General features: G+C 34.9%; 1 protein-coding gene across 2 annotated transcripts in view; it reads right to left on the reverse strand.

The window, feature by feature from the left end:
- Positions 1-896: 896 nt before the first annotated feature.
- Positions 897-21,370, reverse strand: part of PTEN (phosphatase and tensin homolog) — a 97,942-nt gene continuing 77,468 nt past the window's right edge. The window contains exons 6-9 of one of the 2 annotated variants that reach the window (XM_032245605.1): positions 20,387-20,528; positions 14,121-14,287; positions 10,612-10,836; positions 897-6,428 (exon numbers count right to left, since the gene is read on the reverse strand). In XM_032245605.1, the coding sequence (XP_032101496.1) occupies positions 6,243-6,428; positions 10,612-10,836; positions 14,121-14,287; positions 20,387-20,528 (720 nt within the window). In that variant the 3' untranslated portion in view covers positions 897-6,242. The remainder of the gene's footprint in view (positions 6,429-10,611; positions 10,837-14,120; positions 14,288-20,386; positions 20,529-21,370) is intronic. The other variant, XM_032245604.1, reaches the window with a different exon arrangement.

Below are 21,370 nucleotides of genomic sequence, written 5' to 3' on the forward strand. Positions count from 1 at the left end.
TTATAAAAGCACACATCAAGATGCTACTAACAAATTCATTAATATCCAAGATTCATTACTGTATGTCAAAGGTCATCCAGGATTAACATTTTCATTACAATGAACTGTGCAATTCCAATGAAAAATGTTTGCCTGAATTAAATTATTTAATCTCTCAAATTGGAAGTCTAGCACTCTTGAAAATCAAATTCACACACACACACACACACACACACACACTTAAAACTGCACATGAGGACATGATGGCAATTTAATGGAAAAAGAAAATAGAAACTGAAAAGGTATCATTTGGACAACTGGATGGAGTAGGCAGAAAATCCTAAAGATGTACATTAAAAAAAAAGCCAATAAATGATAGGCTAAAGAAGAACACACAAACATTTGATGAATTTCACTGCAGCAAACAGACTTGGCAAACTGAAACACTAGAACTATGACTACAAGCCTTGCTCCATTCCACACAAATAAAATCTCTAACCATTATAAGGACAGATGAGAAACCACATGCAACACAGGAAATATAAATTATTTTTAATTTAAAAAAATAAAAAAATAAATCCTTGTTAAACACTTGATTTAAAAATATGCAGCTTTATTTTTAAATGTAGTTATGCTCAAATATGGCAGTTTACTTATATGTAAAAGTTTTAAAAATATCAATATATTGGTTTATAAGTTATATACTGCCCTCAGCTAAATATTTTTCACCAAAATTCTCAAATAACTGTTAAAAAGTTGCATGATTTTATAAGCCCATCATAATTACTAAAGACGGTAAGTTTCAGAGCTAAAGGTGAACCATTAATGAAATATTTTTTGATGTGATAAAAGTCACATGAGCATTTGAATTTAAAGACAACTGATAAGCCAATAGTAGCCTTTTTTTTGGGGGGGGGGGCAGGTGTTGATTTGCTCTAAATTGAGCAACTGTTTGGGAACTACAAAAGTTGAAAAGTTCAAACTATAAGGAAGTGGAAAGATGCTGAAGTTTACTAATACAATGTCTCACACATTCTATTTAACCCAGAATTCCAAATGGAAATGTTTAAGATGCTTTATGAAGAGAAACATCTACAATGCATTATGCTTGTCTGTGCTAAACAAATGTTACTTTTATTTACTTACAGATGTATCATCCTAATGCCAACACTATTTAAACATTCACGATTAACCCACTGAAGAGGAAAGGACTTTCAATAACTGCATGTAATCTGCATCTGCGGCATTAGAAAGTAATCAAATCACAGTCCATTTTCTGATGAATGGAACATCCTGCAAATCCATGACAGATATACTAAGCTAAAAGGCTTTGAGATTATTTACAGTATACATTTCATGTTTTAAAAATATACATGGATATACAGAAAAATGATTGTATAGTCACTAACATATTAATAATGGCTATGTCTCCTGGTGGTAGGATTATGAATGATTATTTTACTGTTGTGATGGAGAAGTAGTCTCAAAACACCTAGCTTAAGAACCAGAGTACTACCACCAAAGCAAACTATTTTGTCCTTTCTTGTCTTCACATTACAAACTTTTTAAAGCTACCAACCAATATGAATTTGTCTGACTGGCTACCCACATTCCAATATATGTATTAAAGAAAGATCTCTTGAAAGATGGAAAAATAGCAAGATTATGGTCATAAAATAATTTGCTTTCAAAAACTGGTAAGCAACAATCATTAGCCTCTCTATAGCTACATATAATTAATTCTATAGGAAAGTCAGTTCCAACATTACATCTCTAAAAGTTTTTTTCCATCATTCTGTTTTCCTAGTTTTCAGGTACTGTCCTTAGAACAGTTTGGACTGAAAATTCTTGTTCCCATTCACAAACATTTCTCTCTGCACTGGCAACAGCACTGCTAATCAACAGCTATACTCAAGCCATTTAAGACTAAGCTTTAGATGTATTATCTGGCAAAAATAGCTTTAGGTCTAATTATCCGGCAAAAACAAAAGAACCAAGAGTTTCATATTAGCAGCAAAATAACTAGATTTAAGGGTCTTGATTTTTTTCATAAGCCTTTGGAAGCCTGCATATTAAACGCTGGTGAGTTTTAAATTCTCAATGGAAATGGTGATGGCATTTACTAAACCAAGCCAGCTCATACTACAACTTACTGAGGACATGATATAAAAACAAAACTAGCACATTTCTATTTTTCAAACATCACCAAAATATCTTCTTATAATTTTAGACTCCAGTAGTTTTCAACCATATGTATACCTAAGATACCTAAAAATGTGTGTACACATACACTTCATATTTTACATTATTGCACATTTTTCATTTACTTTTAAAAAAAAGCACATGGAGAAAATGTAAACGTGAAATAGTAAAATCCCACTGTAACATTGTCTATTTTTTAAACATTTGTACAAACTACACTTTCACTTATAACCTTACTATGCTGTGTTGAAAGGATATGCTTTAGTCTTTAAGTTTTTAAGAATATTAGAAACATGGTTAAATTCAAGTACAAAAAGTCCTTTAGACTATTCTGAAATATCAATTTTTATATGGCACAAGTCATGATGAGTTGATGAAGTTTTCCATATGCTGATGGCAGAGTATAGAATTATAAAGAAAAGCTACACAATTGAAATCTAAAGTAGCAAATCCATTCTGGGGAATTATCTTCAAATATCTGGCTTAATAAAACAAAAATATGCACAATTTTCCAAGAATCTTGAACTTTTTCAGGACTAAAATGCTATTTAATGTGCTTATACAATTTATGAAGTGATGACTAAAGCCCTAAAAGTAAATGCTTTTCCTAAACATGAGTAGACAGATACTCTACTCCTAAGCTAACAAAGGCCATGCTTTTTAAATAGTAGGCTTTGAAGGGCAGCAGGAAAAAAAACTGAAAACTTCTTATTCACATTTGGCTGCCCATTAATTAAAAGTTCGATGGATTTAAGCAATTTGAATTATAAACTCTCATTTAATAAAACACCCACACAATGACAAGAATGAGACTTTAATCAGTTTTAAGTGGAGTTTATAACACTAAGAGATAAAGGGTTGTTAACAAACACAATAACAAATGGACATCTGATTGGTATGAGGCATTATCCTGTACACATCATATTGGTATTTTTGTGTATCCTCAGTGCATAGCATTTACACACAGAGCCACTGCTGCACAGCACAAGAGTATCTGAAGAGGCTGAATCAGAGTAAGGCTGTTTAACAGACTGAAATTTTTTAGTATATATATTCTATATGAAAACAGGTTGAACTTTTGAACTGGCAGGTAGAAGGCAACTCTGCCAAACACTACAGTTAAAGCCCCCACGTTAGTGCACAGTTCCACCCCTTCCATCTGCATGCATGACACATTAACAGTATTTAAAGGTAAACGAGGCACTTTGTGGCAACCACAGCCATCGTTATGAACATATTGCACAAAATTTCTAGAACTAAACATTTAACTTGTACCCTACTTTTATTTTTTAAAGCTGAAACATTTGATGCTGCCAGTAAACTCCACTTAAGTTTATAACCTGTGCCACAGCAAAGAATGGTGATGCTATTTATTCAACTATCCTTTCAAAAGTATGGGAAACATGTTCAAGAGGAGCTACAAAGGACTTGGGATGGTACAGGGCCCAATTGTAAGCTTTCTTAAAAGTGATGCCTTCAAGTAACTTCAGACATGTAAGCTGCTGCACATCCAAAAAGTCTAAGAAAACATTCCAGAAACTCAGAGATTACCTACAGAATGCATTTCAGGCTAATAATGAATACTGTCATAAATAAAGTTTTAATTAGGACTCGAAAACCTTTCAGTCATAGCAATTCTTGTCAAATTCTATGGGGATGGTAACTGAAATAAAGTAAGGAGAGTATGTATAATATATATTTATATATATAATATATATAATGCCATTTTTCCATTTCCAATGACTACACCATAAAATGTAAGCAAGGCTTCTCAAAAACATTGAAACATTCAAAATCAAAACCCTCATTCAGACCTTCACATTCCAAAGGAAAAATAATAACAGTGCAAAAGCCCATTATAATGTCATTATTTATGACCTGGCCCTCCATGTTACATATTGGAACAATAAAAGTTATGTTTTAATATGCAGTGCCCAAAATTGTAACAAAAAATAGTATTAATAACTATCTTCAAAATATCAATTTTCATTTTAGGTAACAACTTTCAGTTTTTATGAAAGACAAGGTGGCATATAAATTTTAATGGAGAAGTGTTAGGAATAGTTGTCTCTAACTTTACCAATTTAACTTATGAGCAATCAATCAATATATATCAATGTTTAAATATAAATGTGTAAATCCTAAGAGCTTTGTTAAAAATTTAAAAATTTTTGCATGAAACTGACGAGGTATGGAAAACATGTCAACATTATTTACTAAGAATATTTTAGATGAAGTTCTGCCGTATCTATTTGCCATCAAACTCTATAAATGCTTCTCTAGTAGGTCCTATTCAATCTGTATTTGTAAATTAACTAGGTCAGACCACAGCTAGTGAACAATTTCAGCACCAATAAGTTATTGAAAATGAAATTTTATACCATTAAGAAATATAATGGCTGGATATTCAAATGTCAAGGTGAAGGTATAATTTGAAGACACCAAATTTCTGGAAAAAAAAATCCTTTTTAATAGTATCTTCACATTAGTTTTACAATAGTAGTTGTACTCCACTTAAAATCGTATGCAGTCTGGGCATATCAAATATATGATGATATTTTTTAAGAAGTGAAATTGAAGCCCTAGTCCCAACTTGGGGTAGCACTATGAAGAAATGATTCAACACTGCACATTAAAAAAACCCCTATTCTTTCAATAGCAAACCAGTAAAGCACATGTAGGACAATTTCTATTGAAAAATCAAATGTCTTTTTTTTGTGCAGTGTTGAAAGTTTACTGCAACTCTGATTTCTAAACACAAATGTTCCTTTTTAACATAAACATTATATGTATTCAGTATTCAAGTAAAATTCCCTAACAGTTAATGACATTTAAAAAATGTGCAAAACTGCAAAACTCATCGTAATAGAATGTGTAAGGTCAAAAGGGTGGAACGGCTGACAGCTATTGGATTGAATAAGTGCATCATAAATCTTCAAAGAAAAAAAAACACTTACTGTAGAATCTCAAATTGAAAATTTCTGTGCAGCATTACAAAATATTTTATATTTAATGAGAAAAAAAGCTTGCAGGCAGCACATGAAGCATCCACAGCAGGTATATGATTGGAAACTAGTAAGTGTAAGTTGTTGACTGATGTAGGTACTAATAGCATCTGACTTTTAGCACTGGCCTTGATTACACAGGAGATGGAGCAGTCATTACAACTGAGAAAACATATTTAATAAATCATTGTCAATTTTTATGTTTCAAGCCCATTCTTTGTTGATAGCCTCCACATTTATATGGTTAAGTCATTGTTGCTGTGTTTCTTATGACATTTTTATATACCTTCATTTGTGGATCTTAAGATGTTGCAGAAGGTTCATTCCCGTACCCCAATACAGATTCACTTCCTTTAGCTGCCTTTTCTAGCACCAATATGCTTTTAAAAAAATGCGCAAACAACAAGCAGTGACAGCGGCCAATTCCTCGAATGTCCAGATTAATAACTGTAGCATGCTAAAGAAAGGTGTGTGTATAAATAGCTGGAGATGGTGTATGGTCCAGAGTCCAGCATAAAATGTATTTCCTTTCTGAGCATTCCCTCCAATCCTCTAACCTGAATACATGCATTAGAATGTAGCAAAACCCTTTGGAAACTTCCCTTAGCCAACTGCAAACTTATCTGTTGCCACAAGTGCAAAGGGGTAGGATGTGAACCAGTATATCACAAAGCTCTTTAGCCACTTCAGTTGGTGACAGAACACAAAAGGAAAAAATTCCTACGTATACACATCAGTCTGTCTCCACTTTTTATAAAACTGGAATAAAATGGGAAAGTGCCATTTTTATTAATTCTAATTGAATTTTAAATGTCCTTTTGACACAAAAAGGTATATACATGACACAGCTACACAACCTTTTTTCAACTGGACAACAAGTTGTCAAAACCCTGTGGATGTATAGGGTAAAACAAGATTGGTCAGGAAGAGAATTGTTCCTATAACTGGTAATCTGACACAATGTCCTATTGCCATTAAAAAAAAAAAAAAAGGTCCATTTTCAGTTTATTCAAGTTTGTTTTCATGGTGTTTTATCCCTCTTGATAAAAAAAAAATTCAGACTTTTGTAATTTGTGTATGCTGATCTTCATCAAAAGGTTCATTCTCTGGATCAGAGTCAGTGGTGTCAGAATATCTATAATGATCAGGTTCATTGTCACTAACATCTGGTGTTACAGAAGTTGAACTGCTAGCCTCTGGATTTGACGGCTCCTCTACTGTTTTTGTGAAGTACAGCTTCACCTGGTGAAAGAAAATTTAAAATGAAAATCCACAAATATGACTCATCTTAAATTATTTAGTGAAATACATTTTTAACAGATTAACTTTTTTATTCCATTTTGCAGATAAACACATTAATTTTTAGGCACTATAACAAACATGATCTTTAAGAGGCCTTTTAAATGACCCTATTCTTATTAAGATATTCAACATTTTCTTTCTTGCCAGGTACTGAAATTAACATACTGATAGACCAGCAGGATGTTAATATTATTTATTTATTTGTTTTTATTTCTGGAGACAGAGTCTTGCTCTGTTGCCCAGGCTGGAGTGTAATGACATGATCTTGGCTCACTGCAACCTCCACCTCCTGGTTTCAAGCAATTCTGGTACCTCAGCCTCCTGAACAGCTGGGACTACAGGTGTGTACCACCATACCCAGCTAATTTTTTGTATTTTAGTAGAGATGGGGTTTCACCATGTTGCCCACACTGGCCTCAACCTCCTAAGCTCAGGCAATCCACTGCCTCAGCCACCAAAGTGCTATGATTACAGGTGTGAGCCACCGTGCCTGTACTCAATTTATTTTTTAAGGAATATAAGCTGTAAACATTAACTAAATAATTCTACGAAACAAATGAAGATTGAAAGCTATCAATAGTTTACATAATATAGCCTTTCAATTATAAAATCCAATTCACAAATGGCTAAGTTCAAAAAGAATGTTTCTCTTACTAGCTATCTACAAATCAATTCCTTCCTTCCCTCTCTTTTTTCTTTTCCTTCCTTCCTTTCCTTTCCTTGCCTTTTTTTTTTCTTTTCTCTTTTCTTTCTTTTTCTCTTTCTTTTTCTTTCTTTCTTTTGAGACAGGGTCTTGCTCTGTCACCCAGGCTAGAATGCAGTGGCACCTTCACAGCTCACTGCAGCCTCAAACTCCGAGGCTCAAGTGATCCTCCCACCTCAGCCTCCCAAGTACCTGGGACTAGGGGTGCATGCCATCACCCCCAGCTAGTTTACTTTTGGTATTTTTTTGTAGAGACAGAGTTTCACCATGTTACCCAGGCTGGTCTCAAACTCCTTAGTTCAGGTGATCTGCCTACCTTGGCCTCCCAAAGTGTTGGGATTTTAGGCGTGAGCCACTGTGCCTGACTTCAACATATTTTTTGATATAAACAACACTACACAAACACAAACTACTGATCAACACTGATATTTAGAATTTATGAGCCCTAAAAACTTCACCTAAAGGGAGGAAGGAGAGGGACAGTAACCTCATAAAGTGGTCTAAACAGAGAGCCAAGGGCCTTTACATGCATAGTGAAAATAACTGTCAAAATAACCCTACATGTTCGGTATTTCTGTTTTCAAGGAGAGGTAGCTAAGGCCCAGAAAGGTTAGGAAACTTGTTAAAGGCCACATATCTATAAATAGTAGGTAGTGGATTTGAGATATAAATCAGATCTGACTTCAAATCCCTTCTTCATTATATTATATTGACAGCCCCTCCCCTATTATCCAAAAGTCATTATCAATTCTTCTTCTCTTACAACCAACATCCACTCCATCGGTAAACCCTTTTAGTTAATCTGACAGCTTCTTGTTACCTTTCATTGTCACTATTCAAAGCAGTGAGGGGCAACAAGAAGAAAACATCATCTCTCACCTTTACTAAAATATTCAAGTGCCTCAACTATCTCTTAGCTTTCATTATTACCCCTTCTCCTACTTTCCTCACTTATCTATATTTTGAAAGCATGAACACAGGGAATATTAAACACAAAATTCAGATTATATCCTTCCTATGCTGAACACACACAAGTATCTTTACACGTGGACTGGTTTTCTTGTCTACTCTGTTTTAGTCAAAATGACTTATCCACTCTTCAAATATACCAAGCTCATTCTTGCCTAAAGGCTTTTGCATCTCCACTCTTCCCTCTTCTCCCAGATATTTGCATAGCTGACTCATATGATTTAGGCCCTGCTTAAATATTATCTGCTTGGTTGGGCCTTCTCTAATCATCCTAGCTAAAAAACAAAAAACACACAAACCAAGATTACTCCATTCTGTCCTTATTTTGATAGCACTTACCACTATATGACATTGTATTTGTTTACAAATAACAGTTTTTATTTGTAATCACAAATATAAAACATCTTGCAATATTAAAACAGAAAACAATAAAACTAGAAGGAAAAGACAGTTTAAAGGTTAATGGTTGAGCAAAATGCAGATTTACAGGAAAAAAAGGAAACCTGTAGATTTTAAAGAGAATGTCTATCCTGGAGGAAATGATGTTAAGTAAAATCAGTCAGGTATAGAAAGATAAATACTGCATGTTCTCGCTCATATATGGGAGCTCAAAAAGTTGAGCTCATAGGAGTGTGGTTATTAGAGGCTTGGAAGGGAGGGAGAGGGGAGGATAGGGAGATGTTGGTTAAAAGATACAAAATTACAGATAGGAGGAATAAATTATAGTGTTCTACAGAACTGTAACTAGTCAACAATAATTTATTGTATATTTTCAAATAGCTAGAAGATAGAATTTTTAATGTTCCCAACACAAAGAAACGACAAATGTTTGAGGTGATCCATATGCTAATTACCCTGATTTGATCATCATGCACTGCATACATGAAAATATCACTCTGTATCCCATAAATATGTACAATTATTATATATTAAATTTTTTTTTTTAAAGGGAAAGTTCTCAACACTTAAAAGAAATTTAAAAGCTAAAGGCATTTAATATTAGATCTATTTTCACTTAAAACATGTAGGGGCCCCTTTACTGTTTTTTAAGTATTACTATTAAAATTGCTAGTTAAAGCAATTTTTTTTCTTTTTTTGGGAGATAAGAGTCTCACTCTGCCACCCAGGCTGAAGTGCACCGGCGTGATCTCAGCTTACTGCAACCTCTGCCTCCCAGGCTCAGGTGACTCTCATGCCTCAGCCTCCCAAGCAGCTGGGATTACAGGTGTGGGACACCACACCCAGCGAAGGTTTGTATTTTTAGTACAGACAAGGTTTCACCATACTGGCCTTTTAAACTGTTGGCCTCAAGTGATCCACCCGCCTCAGCCTCTCAAAGTGCTAGGATTACAGGCAAAATATTACTAGCAATATTCTTAATACTTAGAAGCTATAGTTAGATTTGTTACATGTTATAAAAATTGAATGAAAAATTAAGAGAGAGTAAAAAAGAGAAAGAAAAGAATATGGTGAATGGGCAGAGGGAAATCAGGTAGAATAAAAAATAGGAAAGTGGAAGAAAAAAATGGCCAATAACCATTTGGGAATGTTTTACAAATCAGTGTTTTTTAATTTGAAGAATTCTTGTCTATAAGTAGATATATATACCTATGCACAAATATACATATCACATATAGACAAAATGAGACAAATCAAATAATTCTAAGACACAAAATAAGGAAATAGGATCTTTTAAGAAGCATAACGGGGAGGACAATCAGAGGCCTTCAGAGAATATGAGATTGAAGCTAAGGCTGGAAATATTAAGACAGCTATGCAAAGATCAGGGAAAAGGCTGGGACAGAAAGGTACAGGGGGAAGGAAAAGAACTGCAAAGATTAGATGCAGAAGTTAGCATTTTGAAGAACTGAAGAGAGACCAGTATGTTTGAATCTCAAGGAGCAAGGAGAGAAGGTGACTAGGGCTGATGTAGGAGGCAGGCCTTGTGCTAAATTATGTTGGTCCTTGTAGGTCATGGTAAAAAAACAAAAAACACAAGGTCTTTTTAAAGTGAAAACAGAAATGACATAATTAAGTCTATTTTTGAGGCCACTTTGAGGGGCTGAGAATAAATTGGAAGGGAGACAGGAGTGGAAGCAGTAAAAACGTCCATATGAATCATTCCCAAATGACTGAGTTTCCATCCATTTCTTTCCTCTTCCATTCCTACTTCATATCCCAGTCATTTAACCCCCCTCCTGTACCTTTGCCTCAGATTTCACCAAACGAAAACAATGAATTGGGAAAAGGAAAAATGCAGCTTTTCTGACTCTGTGTATATCGGGTATTTTATTAAAAACTTTCATGTTACTGCTACATAAACACTGCTTCTAAATAATACATAATTTAAGAACTTGTCAAGCAAGTTCTCTATCAGCTGTACACCTAGAATTAAACACACATCACATATACACAAATCATCAACCCCTACAAAATGTTTAATTAACTGACCTTAAAATTTGGAGAAAAGTATCGGTTGGCTTTGTCTTTATTTGCTTTGTCCAGATCATTTTTTGTTAAGGTAAGTACTAGATATTCCTTGTCATTATCTGCACGTTCTATACTGCAAATGCTATCAATTTCTTGATCACACAGACTTCCATTTTCTACTTTTTCTGAGGTTTCCTCTGGTCCTGGTATGAAGAATGTATTTACCCAAAAGTGAAACATTTTGTCCTAAAAAAAAAAAAAAAAAAGAAAAAAAAAAAGAAAATGACATATTTAATATTTTACTCTTTAAAAAAATGTTACCTATGTTAAACATTTGCCAACAAGTCAACAAAATAAACTCTCATTTGATATATTCAAAAAAGGTAAACACTAAGACTATTATATGGCAATCTGAGTTTTCTGTTACATTTTCGTTTACATGATTTTTCATCACTCAAATTTTAAACCAAAAATATAATCTCACAAGATCTAAGATAAATTACTTTTGTCTTAAAATTTTAAGCAAAAAACCTCTTTTCTAATCTAAAACTAGCTTTAAAAATGTTTTTGGTTTATGTGTACATACATATAAACAAAATTCAGATATGGATTTAATTTCTTCTGAATTTCAAATGAGCTAAATATTCCAAGATTTACCTTAATAAAAGTTCTTGGAAGGTAAGTGCAACTTCCCTGATAATGCATGGCAAATACATGTTTATCCCTACAGCAATACAAACATGAGAGGCTCTATTGTTTTTTTGTTTTTCTTTTGAGATGGAGTTTTGCTCTTATTGTCCTAGCTGCAGTGCAATGGCGCAATCTTGTCTCACTGCAACCTCCACCTCAGGGTTCAAGCAATTCTCCTGCCTCAGCCTCCCGAGTAGCTGGGATTACAGGCATGCCCCACCACGCCCAGCTAATTTTTTGTATTTTTAGTAAAGATGGGGTTTCACCATGTTAATTAGCCAGGATGGTCTCGATCTCCTGACCTCGTGACCCGCCCACCTTGGCCTCCCAAAGTGCTGGGATTACAGGCGTGAGCCACCTGCACAGCTTAATTTTTGTATTTTTAGTAGAAACGGGGTTTTGCACCATGTTGGCCAGGCTGGTCTCAAACTCCTGACCTCAGGTAATCCTCCCGCCTCAGCCTCCCAAAGTGCTGGGATTACAGGCATGAGCCACCGCACCTGGCCGAGAAGCTCCATTTTCTTACATGACAATATATGCTTGAATACTTTCAAAATAAATATGAGGGGAAGGGAAGAGTACCACTGATTTATTTTTATGTTATGTCTGTTCTTAAAAAAAAATCACTTCTTACTAATAAGATAATATCTTCTTAAAAAACCACAACAAAAGTTCATCACTTTAAGCCTTTATTGACCAACACAGAAATCTGGCCTGTATGAATCTTTTGGCAATTAATGATGTACAGCCTCATGGCATCTTTTCTGGTACATTAAAATGCCATTTAATCTTTTATTCTAATTTAGGCCGGGCATGGTGGCTCATGCCTGTAATCCCAGAACCTGGGAAGGCCGAGGCGGGTGGATCTCGAGGTCAGGAGATCAAGATCATCCTGACTAACACAGTGAAACCCTGTCTCTGCTAAAAGTACAAAAAATTAGCCGGGCATGGTGGTACACACCTGTAGTCCCAGTTACTCAGGAGGCTGAGGCAGGAGAATCTCTTGAACCTGGGAGGCGGAGGTTGCAGTGAGCTGAGATCATGCCACTGCCCTCCAGCCTGGGCAACAGAGCAAGACTCCATGTCAAAAAAAAAAAAAAAAAGAAAAGAAAAAAAAATGTTTTATTCTAATTTATCTTCAAGTTCCCCTGCCCCTGAAAATAAGATCCATAAGGATCTTATGTCTTAAATTTCATTGCATCTTTTAATGGTACCTGGCAAAGCAATCCTGTATACAAGTCTTTACAAAATTTTTTGCTTATTTTAATTATTTTAGCCAGTAATTGTATTTTACTTAGAAGAAAATAAGCTAATAATATTTAAATAACAAAAAGGTGAATTCCATATATATGGATTATATTAAAATTTTTTGTTTTAATCACAGCATATAGTTACATAAGGCAGGGAAAATCACATAAAATGGAAATTTATGTAATCAAAGATAAACAAATATATCATAAATATTTAGTCTAACCTTCAATTTTGCATGTGTTAAAGTACAGATGAATGGAAATAAGAATTAGTAAATTCCTAAAGGTATGCAAAGATAATGATGTAGATGCCTATTTTTGAAAGCAAAATAAAACTTACTAGTTATCTTAATTTTAAAACAGCTGCTAACACTTCCTGGATTACCAAAAAATGGTTTTTCAAAGTTACTGTGATATATTTAACTTTTATTTATACAGACGATAGGAAATGGGTTTCTGTTAAAAAAAAAAAATAGTTCAGCATATTGTGATTTTTTTTTTCCAGCTACTTGGATTCTGGATAAAGAAAATATTTCTTCTAATACATCAAAGCAGCATTTAAAATTTTACAGTAAATGAAACTTCCTCTTATTTTCTTTCAAAAGAAAAGTTACAAATCAGAAAAACTAAATAAATCCTGGGATTGAGAATGTTTAAAGATTGGCACTATGCTATCTAGTATGTTTAACAAGGTAGTGACACTAAGAAGTTAGTGCTTTTCTTCATTACTACCTAAAAATGTTGTACCTGAGTCTCACTTTAAATATTCACATTTGATATTTTAAATGAAGATAGTTGGTTTTTAAATAAGTGGTTGCTTTCTGTAAATACAGACCAGTAAAATTCAAACCTCATTAACTTTCTAAACCTACACATTTAAATATGTTTTCATTCTTTATTACTTCTTCATACTGATTTCTCCCCTAGTTAAAAACTAATCAGTAAATCCACAGAGGCTAAATAGAAAATAATCAAGTCTTAAGAAACATAAGGGAAGGCATGGTGGCTCAAGCCTATAATTCCAACACTTTGGGAGGCTGAAGCATGAGGACTGTTGGTGCCCAGGAGTTTGAGACCAGCCTGGGTAATACAGCAAGACCCTGTCCCTACGAAAATAAAAACATAAGCTGGGTGTGGTGGCACATGCTTGTAGTCTTAGCTACTTAGCCTGGGCAACAGAACGAGACCCTATCACCAACAAAAAGGAAAAAAAAAAAAAAAAAAAAGGAAAGGAAAAGAAACATAAGCCAAAATGGAGAAAAAGTGGTTTGTGTCACTATATAAGACCACAGAACACATCTCATCTCTACCTATAGAGCAAAATTTTTAAAATCTTGGTCCCATGCTAATTTCTCAGTTAACAATCCTTGTTAAGGAAAATTCCTCTCACATTACAATGCCGTATGGCCTTTTCCTTCAAACAGGATTATTTATCCTTATAATGTCTCACCAATGCCACAGTAAGCAAAGCACCTGCAGATCTAATAGAAAGCAAATTATAATTCCTTAGCTGTCAGTCATAAAATAAAACACAGCTTTTAAAATGTCCTTATTTTGGATTATTTCTCCCAATAAAAGTAAAGTACCAACCTTTTTTAGCATCTTGTTCTGTTTGTGGAAGAACTCTACTTTGATATCACCACACACAGGTAACGGCTGAGGGAACTCAAAGTACATAAACTTGTCTTCCCGTCGTGTGGGTCCTGAATTGGAGGAATATATCTTCACCTTTAGCTGGCAGACCACAAACTGAGGATCTGCATGGTTAAATACATACTAGTATCATTTCACAGGAATGTCTTTAACTGTCAAACAGTCAAAAACTATTTTAGTGATTAATATGAGCAATACACACAAAATATGGATTCTGCCTCTGTAATCTTGATCTAAAGCAAATCAATGGAAATAAATGAAATACAAATATAAACAATACAAGATTTTCTCCAGTTTGAAACTTCAAAATAAGGTCCTATAGGTCATGAATAATAAGTCCCAATATTAGACTTCTAGCAGCAGAGTAACTTCAAAACTTTAAAATCATACTAAAAATCCTAATACAAATGAAAAGTTTAAGCATTAAAAACAATGAAATAATTATCTGGTACATTTGTGAACTACATCAAAAAAGACTGATATCAACAGGCAGTGTTCAGGAAAAATTTTTAAAAATAAGTAAAACAGATATTTGCCATAGTATCCTGAAGTTTCTAGCATATGACAAAGATCACAAAGTACAAATCATTACATGTTCACAAAAGAAACAGAATAAAATCTACAAAGTTACAATAAATTTCAAATTCACAAGTCTAGATATTTATTAAAAAATTAACCATTATCCATTTTACCTATAGCTCACATTTTATTTTTAAAGATCTATAATGCCACCATCATGAGAAATAGGAAGCAAGAGATTTGAAATTTCTGTAAAGAAACGCAACAGACTTCAAGTAAAAACTACAGCACAACCTTCCTTTCCTCTAAACCACCTCATTTTCATTAACAAGTATTCTGGCTTTGGCTCATGTGTTTTAAATAACTGGTAAAAAATGAAGTAACGGGTAAAATGTAATTTATCAAAATTCATCATGTTTTTACACTAGCAATTCAACCAAATGGTGGAAAAATGTGTTAAGGGAAGGAATATATTTTATTTTTTAAATCTACTCACAAACTCATTTATACCTAATGACCTTAATGACAGAAGTTAAAGACTGATGAATGTTAAAATCCTAGGACTTGGAAAACTTAAAGTTACCTAATAATTTAACAAAGTATAATTCATTTGTCATACACTGACAAATTAGAAAACAAAAGTCCATTACAAAGGAATGTATTAACCTTAGGAGGTTAAGAAGTGTCATTTGAAGAAAACATGCCAAGATAATAGAGAAACAGAAACACAAGCTTATATAAAGTGTATGAGAACTATTATATATATATAACAAACATAAAATTCTCAGCCAAAGATAAAGAAAAATCTTATATTTTTATCAATGTGATGAGAACAAGGCAAAAGCTAAACCACGTCAAATGAAATTTCCAGTTTAGTGAATACCTACTACTTCTATGTAGTATCTAAAGCAATATCAGCAATCACATAGTTAGTATGTTTGACAAAAGCATGCAGGTTATTCTAATATTCTAATATGGTCTTCTAAGACACTTATTATTTGAAAAAGCTACCACAAGCAGGAGATCTATTATATCAACAATGTATCAATAAATTTCACTTCCTTGACTCAAGGTTCAAAGTGCAATAAGCCATTTCATAAGACTTTATGTGATACTGAAAATTTCACTGGGAAATCTAACTTGAAGAAGCAAATAAACAAGGTAGGATTCCAAAGTTGTGATAAAATTAACCAGAATAAAATAGCAAAAATGTCTTGTAATCTTTTTAATTTAAACTCCATTAATTCATAATCTGGTAATCCTGATTTTAAGACTTTAAAAAGGAAATTAACAGTATTTCCAGGTTTCAATTAAACAACATCTAAAATGTACATCTCCAAAAATTTTAGAACTGTGTAAATAATTCATAAGTAGTAAAGATTTTCCTCAAATCACTAAAGAAAATAATCTTCTCTGCAATATGAATATTATGTTTCAGATAGATAAGACCTAACTAAGCAGAAGTCCAATATTAGTATGGTTCTGTGGATTTCTACAATATACATCCTCAGATATGACTAAGTTCCAAAAATAAATAACAGGGTCCAGATCTAGTGATATAGTTTGGGTATCTTTCCCTCCCAAATCTCATGTTGAATTGTAATTCCCAATGCTAGAGGTGGGGCCTGGTGGAAGGTGCTTAAATCATGGGGGCGGATTCCACATGAATGGCTTGGGCCATCCTCTTGGTGATAAATGAGCTGGCATTTGAAAGTGTGTGGCACCTTCCCCCCACTTCTCTTTCTCTTTCTTGCTCCCATTCTCACCATGCTCCCATTTTGCCTTCAGCCATGATTAGAGACTTACTGAGACCTCCCCAGAAGCAGAAGCTGCTATGCTTCCTGTACAGCCCACAGAACCGTGAGCCAATTAAAGAAGAATTTGTAAAGAAAACAAGTTAAATCTGTTTAATATTCAGTCTCAGGAATTTCTTTATAGTAATGCAAAAACAGCCTAATACACCCACTAAACGAAAATCAGTAGCTGGGCATGGTGGCATGCACCTGTAATCCCAGCTGCTTGGCAGGCTGATGCAGGAGAATTGCTGGAACCCAGAAGGCAGAGGCTGCAGTGAGCCGAGATTGCACCACTGGACTCCAGCCTGGGCAACAGAGCAAGAGTCTGGCTCAAAATAAAATAAAATAAAATAAAAAATAAGGATGGAGACAATGGAATGATAGATAACGTAGACCTGAAAGGGTGAGGAGATAGATGATGAGAAATTACTTAATGGGTACAATGTATATTATTCAGAGGATGGATACCCTAACAGCCCTGACTTGACTACTATACAGTCTACGCATGTAACAAAATTACACTTGTGTCCCTAAGTTTATATGAGCAAAACAATTTTTTAAAGTCAGAATTAAATTTTCTTGGATATATACATATTGTTATAGTCTTCAATAAAAACCACATTGCTCATCTTTTATTAATATTTTTAATCCTGTTAAATGTCTAGAATATAGTAACTTTTTCCATCACTTAGAAATATTAAGACAAAAATCAAGTAAGAAAAAGCTGCTAATCCCTATAGAAGATACTGTACTTCAGCACTACCTCTGATTTCTTCACTGATTTCTCCTCTTCTTCCTAAACCCAAGTCGCCATTCTTTTTTTTTTAAGAGATGGGGTTTCACCATGTTGGCCAGGATGGTCTTGATCTCCCAATCGCGTAATCCACCCACTTTGGCCTCCCAAAGTGCCGGGATTACAGGTGTGAGCCACCGTACCCGGCCAAGTTGCCATTCTTTTTTTTTTTTTTTTTTTTTTTGAGACGGAGTTTCACTCATATTACCCAGGCTAGAGTGCAATGGCGCGATCTCGGCTCACCGCAACCTCCGCCTCCTGGGTTCAGGCAATTCTCCTGCCTCAGCCTCCTGAGTAGCTGGGATTACAGGCATGCACCACCATGCCCAGCTAATTTTTTGTATTTTTAGTAGAGACGGGGTTTCACCATGTTGACCAGGATGGTCTCGATCTCTTGACCTCGTGATCCACCCGCCCCGGCCTCCCAAAGTGCTGGGATTACAGGCTTGAGCCACCGCGCCCGGCCGAAGTTGCCATTCTTAACTTAGTCCTCACCATCTCCTTTCCTTCCTTTCCTCCAAGCCTTCCCATACCCAAATGCCATACCATATTTATATGAAAGGCTTAACTACTCTCTTTTTCCTGATGCTGCCCAAAATATTGATATTATCTCCTACCTACATTCAAACCCATACTCCGAAGTACCCACTTAATATTTTCATGTGAGAAGCTTTTAGCAGATTTAAAACACGTTTAAAACCAAAATATCAACATTAATGTCTTCAAGTCTCAGATTCACTTTTCTTTCTTTCTGTGAATATTTCACCTGACTGGGATTAAAACTTTTACAAAATCTTTGGCTAGAAATGGCAAATGAAAAACTAATGAAATCCCATTTGATTGTCCTAGCATACCTGCATTAAGGCAAGTTGTATTACTGGTTTCCTTTCCACTATTTTTTCCCCTTGCAATTATAACTTTACATACAACTGTCCTTACAACATGGTTTAAGCCTCAAGTATTATCATGACATCTCAGCATTTATCAAGTCAAGTCTGTTATCCCCACTCAGGATCCTTTAACTGTCAGTCACACATTCCATTTCTAGTCTATTCTTCATCACTACATTCTTATCCAGCTAATTTCCTTCTGCTGCACTTCAATTCAAGCTCTTTCCCATTGCGTATAATAATTCTTTCAGTTTTTTTTTTTTTTTTTTTTTTGAGACAGAGTCTCCCTCTTGTCGCCCAGGCTGGAGTGCAGTGACACAGTCTCGCCTCACTGCCATCTCTGCCTTCCAGGTTCCAGTGATTCTCCTGCCTCGGCGTCCCAGGTAGCTGGGACTACAGGCACACGCCACCATGCCTAATTTTTGTATTTTTAATAGAGACGGGGGTTTAACCATGTTGGACAGGCTGGTCTCGAACTCCTGAACCTCAGATGATCCATCTACCTCGGTCTCCCAAAGTGCTGTGATTACAGGCATGAGCCACTGCGTTAGGCCACTTCTTTTAGTTTTAATGCCAGTCGAAAACTGTATGCTTTCTCTAACGTTCATTAAAGAGCTGGTGAACTTCCTTTAAGAAACTGACAACCTTCAAACGTTTTTCTGAATGCAGCATTTATAATTTATACATACAACCTCCTATTTATTATTTATTTATTTATTATTCTAACATAAAGACTCACTCTGATACCCAGGCTGGAGTGCAGTGGCACGATCTCAGCTCACTGTAACCTCTGTGCCCCGGATTCAAGTGATTCTCCTACCTCAGCCTCCCAAGTAGCTGGGACTACAGGCGCACACCACCATGCCTGGCTAATTTCTGTATTTTTAGTAGAGATGGGGTTTTACCATGTTGCCCAGGCTGATCTGGAACTCTTGAGATCAAGAGATCTGCCTTCTCTGGCCTCCCAAAGTGCTGGGATTACAGGCGTGAGCCACTGCACCTAGCCTCACAACCTCCCATTTAATTACATATAACTCATATTTTATTAAAGCTTTACTACAGTATTAAATCACAGAACATAAGAAGAAACTAGAAAATTAGGAAAGATAACTAAAGTGAATGTTTTTTCTCTCTTAATAACTCCATGATACTTTATACCTTTCTCTTGGCTCTTACACTGAAATCAATACTATAGGAAGAGCATAAGTTTTTTCTTCCTTTTTCCTTCTCTATGAATCGGTTACATTCCTTTGTCAGTCACTTCCAACAGCCCAGTACCTTATGTTTAGCAGTTTAAAAAATTGTACTGAGATGAAAAGAGCATCAATAAGACTCTTTAGAAGGTTTTAACAGGCTATACTAATAAATCTGTGATCTCTGATAAAATTACCTGTCTCTAAGAATACAGAAACATTCTCACGATGATGATCACACCTATTTGACAAAGATAAACAACACTGGAGAAGTAGAATAGGATCAGGATGACTGAGGTACACTTACAGAGGTTAGGGTAAAAGGGAGAAATAAACTAGAGGCAGACATCAGTGACATAATCTGTACTTAGTACTTATCTAGGAAGTTTCAGATTTCAAAGTCTCTTCATTTTACTGACAAGCAAACTCAAAGAGAGGTAGATGATGTGCCCAGGGTTACACAGTAGATTAATGGCAGATCTAGGACTGGAATCTAGATCTAAATCCAGGTTTTCTCTAACATTCCACATACTTTGATTCCTATTCTTTCCTTATTATACTTCGGCTTGCTGCCATGTCTTATCACTTCTTCCTTTCCTTTTCTGTCACTATTACTGTCAATATCTAGTCTTCCTAAGATATTAAGGAATTGATCCCTCCCGTAAGACCAGCAAATTGCTGAATCTCTCTGCTACCCTCATGCTGGACCTCTGATGGGACAGGTTTTTCAGTCAGCTGGTGAGATGTGGGCTGTATTTGGTGGTTATAGCACAGAATATTTCTTTTACAAATATAATTTGGCTTCGACTACATTAAAAACCATTGCTCTTGGCTTCTTTAGGCCAATGACTTGAACAACCAAGCTAATTAATTTGTTCAAATGCTTCAGAAATATAGTCTCCTGCATAAATTTTAAGTATGGTAAATTTCTTTCTAAATTTTTATATAAACTTTTGGATATGATAAGAAAACTGTTCCAATACATGGAAGGATGAGAATTTAGAGCACTTACTGCAAGTTCCGCCACTGAACATTGGAATAGTTTCAAACATCATCTTGTGAAACAACAGTGCCACTGGTCTATAATCCAGATGATTCTTTAACAGGTAGCTATAATAATACACATAGCGCCTCTGACTGGGAATAGTTACTCCCTGGTGGACAGAAAAAAAAAAAGAGAAGCCAAATTCAAAAAAAATGTTCCATTATAGTTATTTCACTAAATTGCTATGGTAACTGGGTTGTTGCCATTGAAGAACATATATACATTAGAAATTTGACCTTAAATGATTAATACTTAAATCCAGCTCAATAATAAATTAGAGCAATGTTAATACTAAGGATAATATCAGAATTACTCTTCTCCCTTAAAACAATTATCATAACACCCCATTTATTCAAAGGTCACAACAGCGCTCTGACCCATGAACCCCATAGGCAAAGGCCACTGAATATGCAAAACGTGTCAAAGGCCTCTGCCCTACAGCTATACTTTTTACACCTAGTGTTCCTCATAAAGATTTATGGGCTCCTTAAACACACAGTTCCTTACAAACTTGATTACCTACTTTCCAGGGGAAAGCATATCAGAATCAGCAAACTAGATCGAGGCATATTGCCTTTAGGAGGCAGAAACAGCAGTAGCAAAAAGTAATGCTGGCCTTAGAGCCCAGCAAAAACAGGAGTATGCAGTTGATGTAAATGTGTGCAATAATCCTCCAACAGAGGTAAAGCTATCCCTGTACAACATGTATCTCTTTGTTGAAGAAACCAGGGAAAAACAAAATGTTTTTAAAAATATAAGTATTACAAATGATTACAATATATCTAGTTCTCAATAGTTTACTAAAAAATAAAACATAAATATATATAATACACATGGCATTTAATAGGGGAAACTGAGTTATCTAAAGAGAAAAATCTAATATGTACAACAATGCATTCACTAATGATACGGAATAAATGAGGCATTTAGGGGGTTTTCTATTAGACACGT

This window comes from Sapajus apella, unplaced genomic scaffold (genome assembly GCF_009761245.1).
Source record: "Sapajus apella isolate SASKATOON/1434 unplaced genomic scaffold, GSC_monkey_1.0 scaffold58, whole genome shotgun sequence".
In the NCBI taxonomy this organism is placed as follows: Eukaryota; Metazoa; Chordata; class Mammalia; order Primates; family Cebidae; genus Sapajus; species Sapajus apella.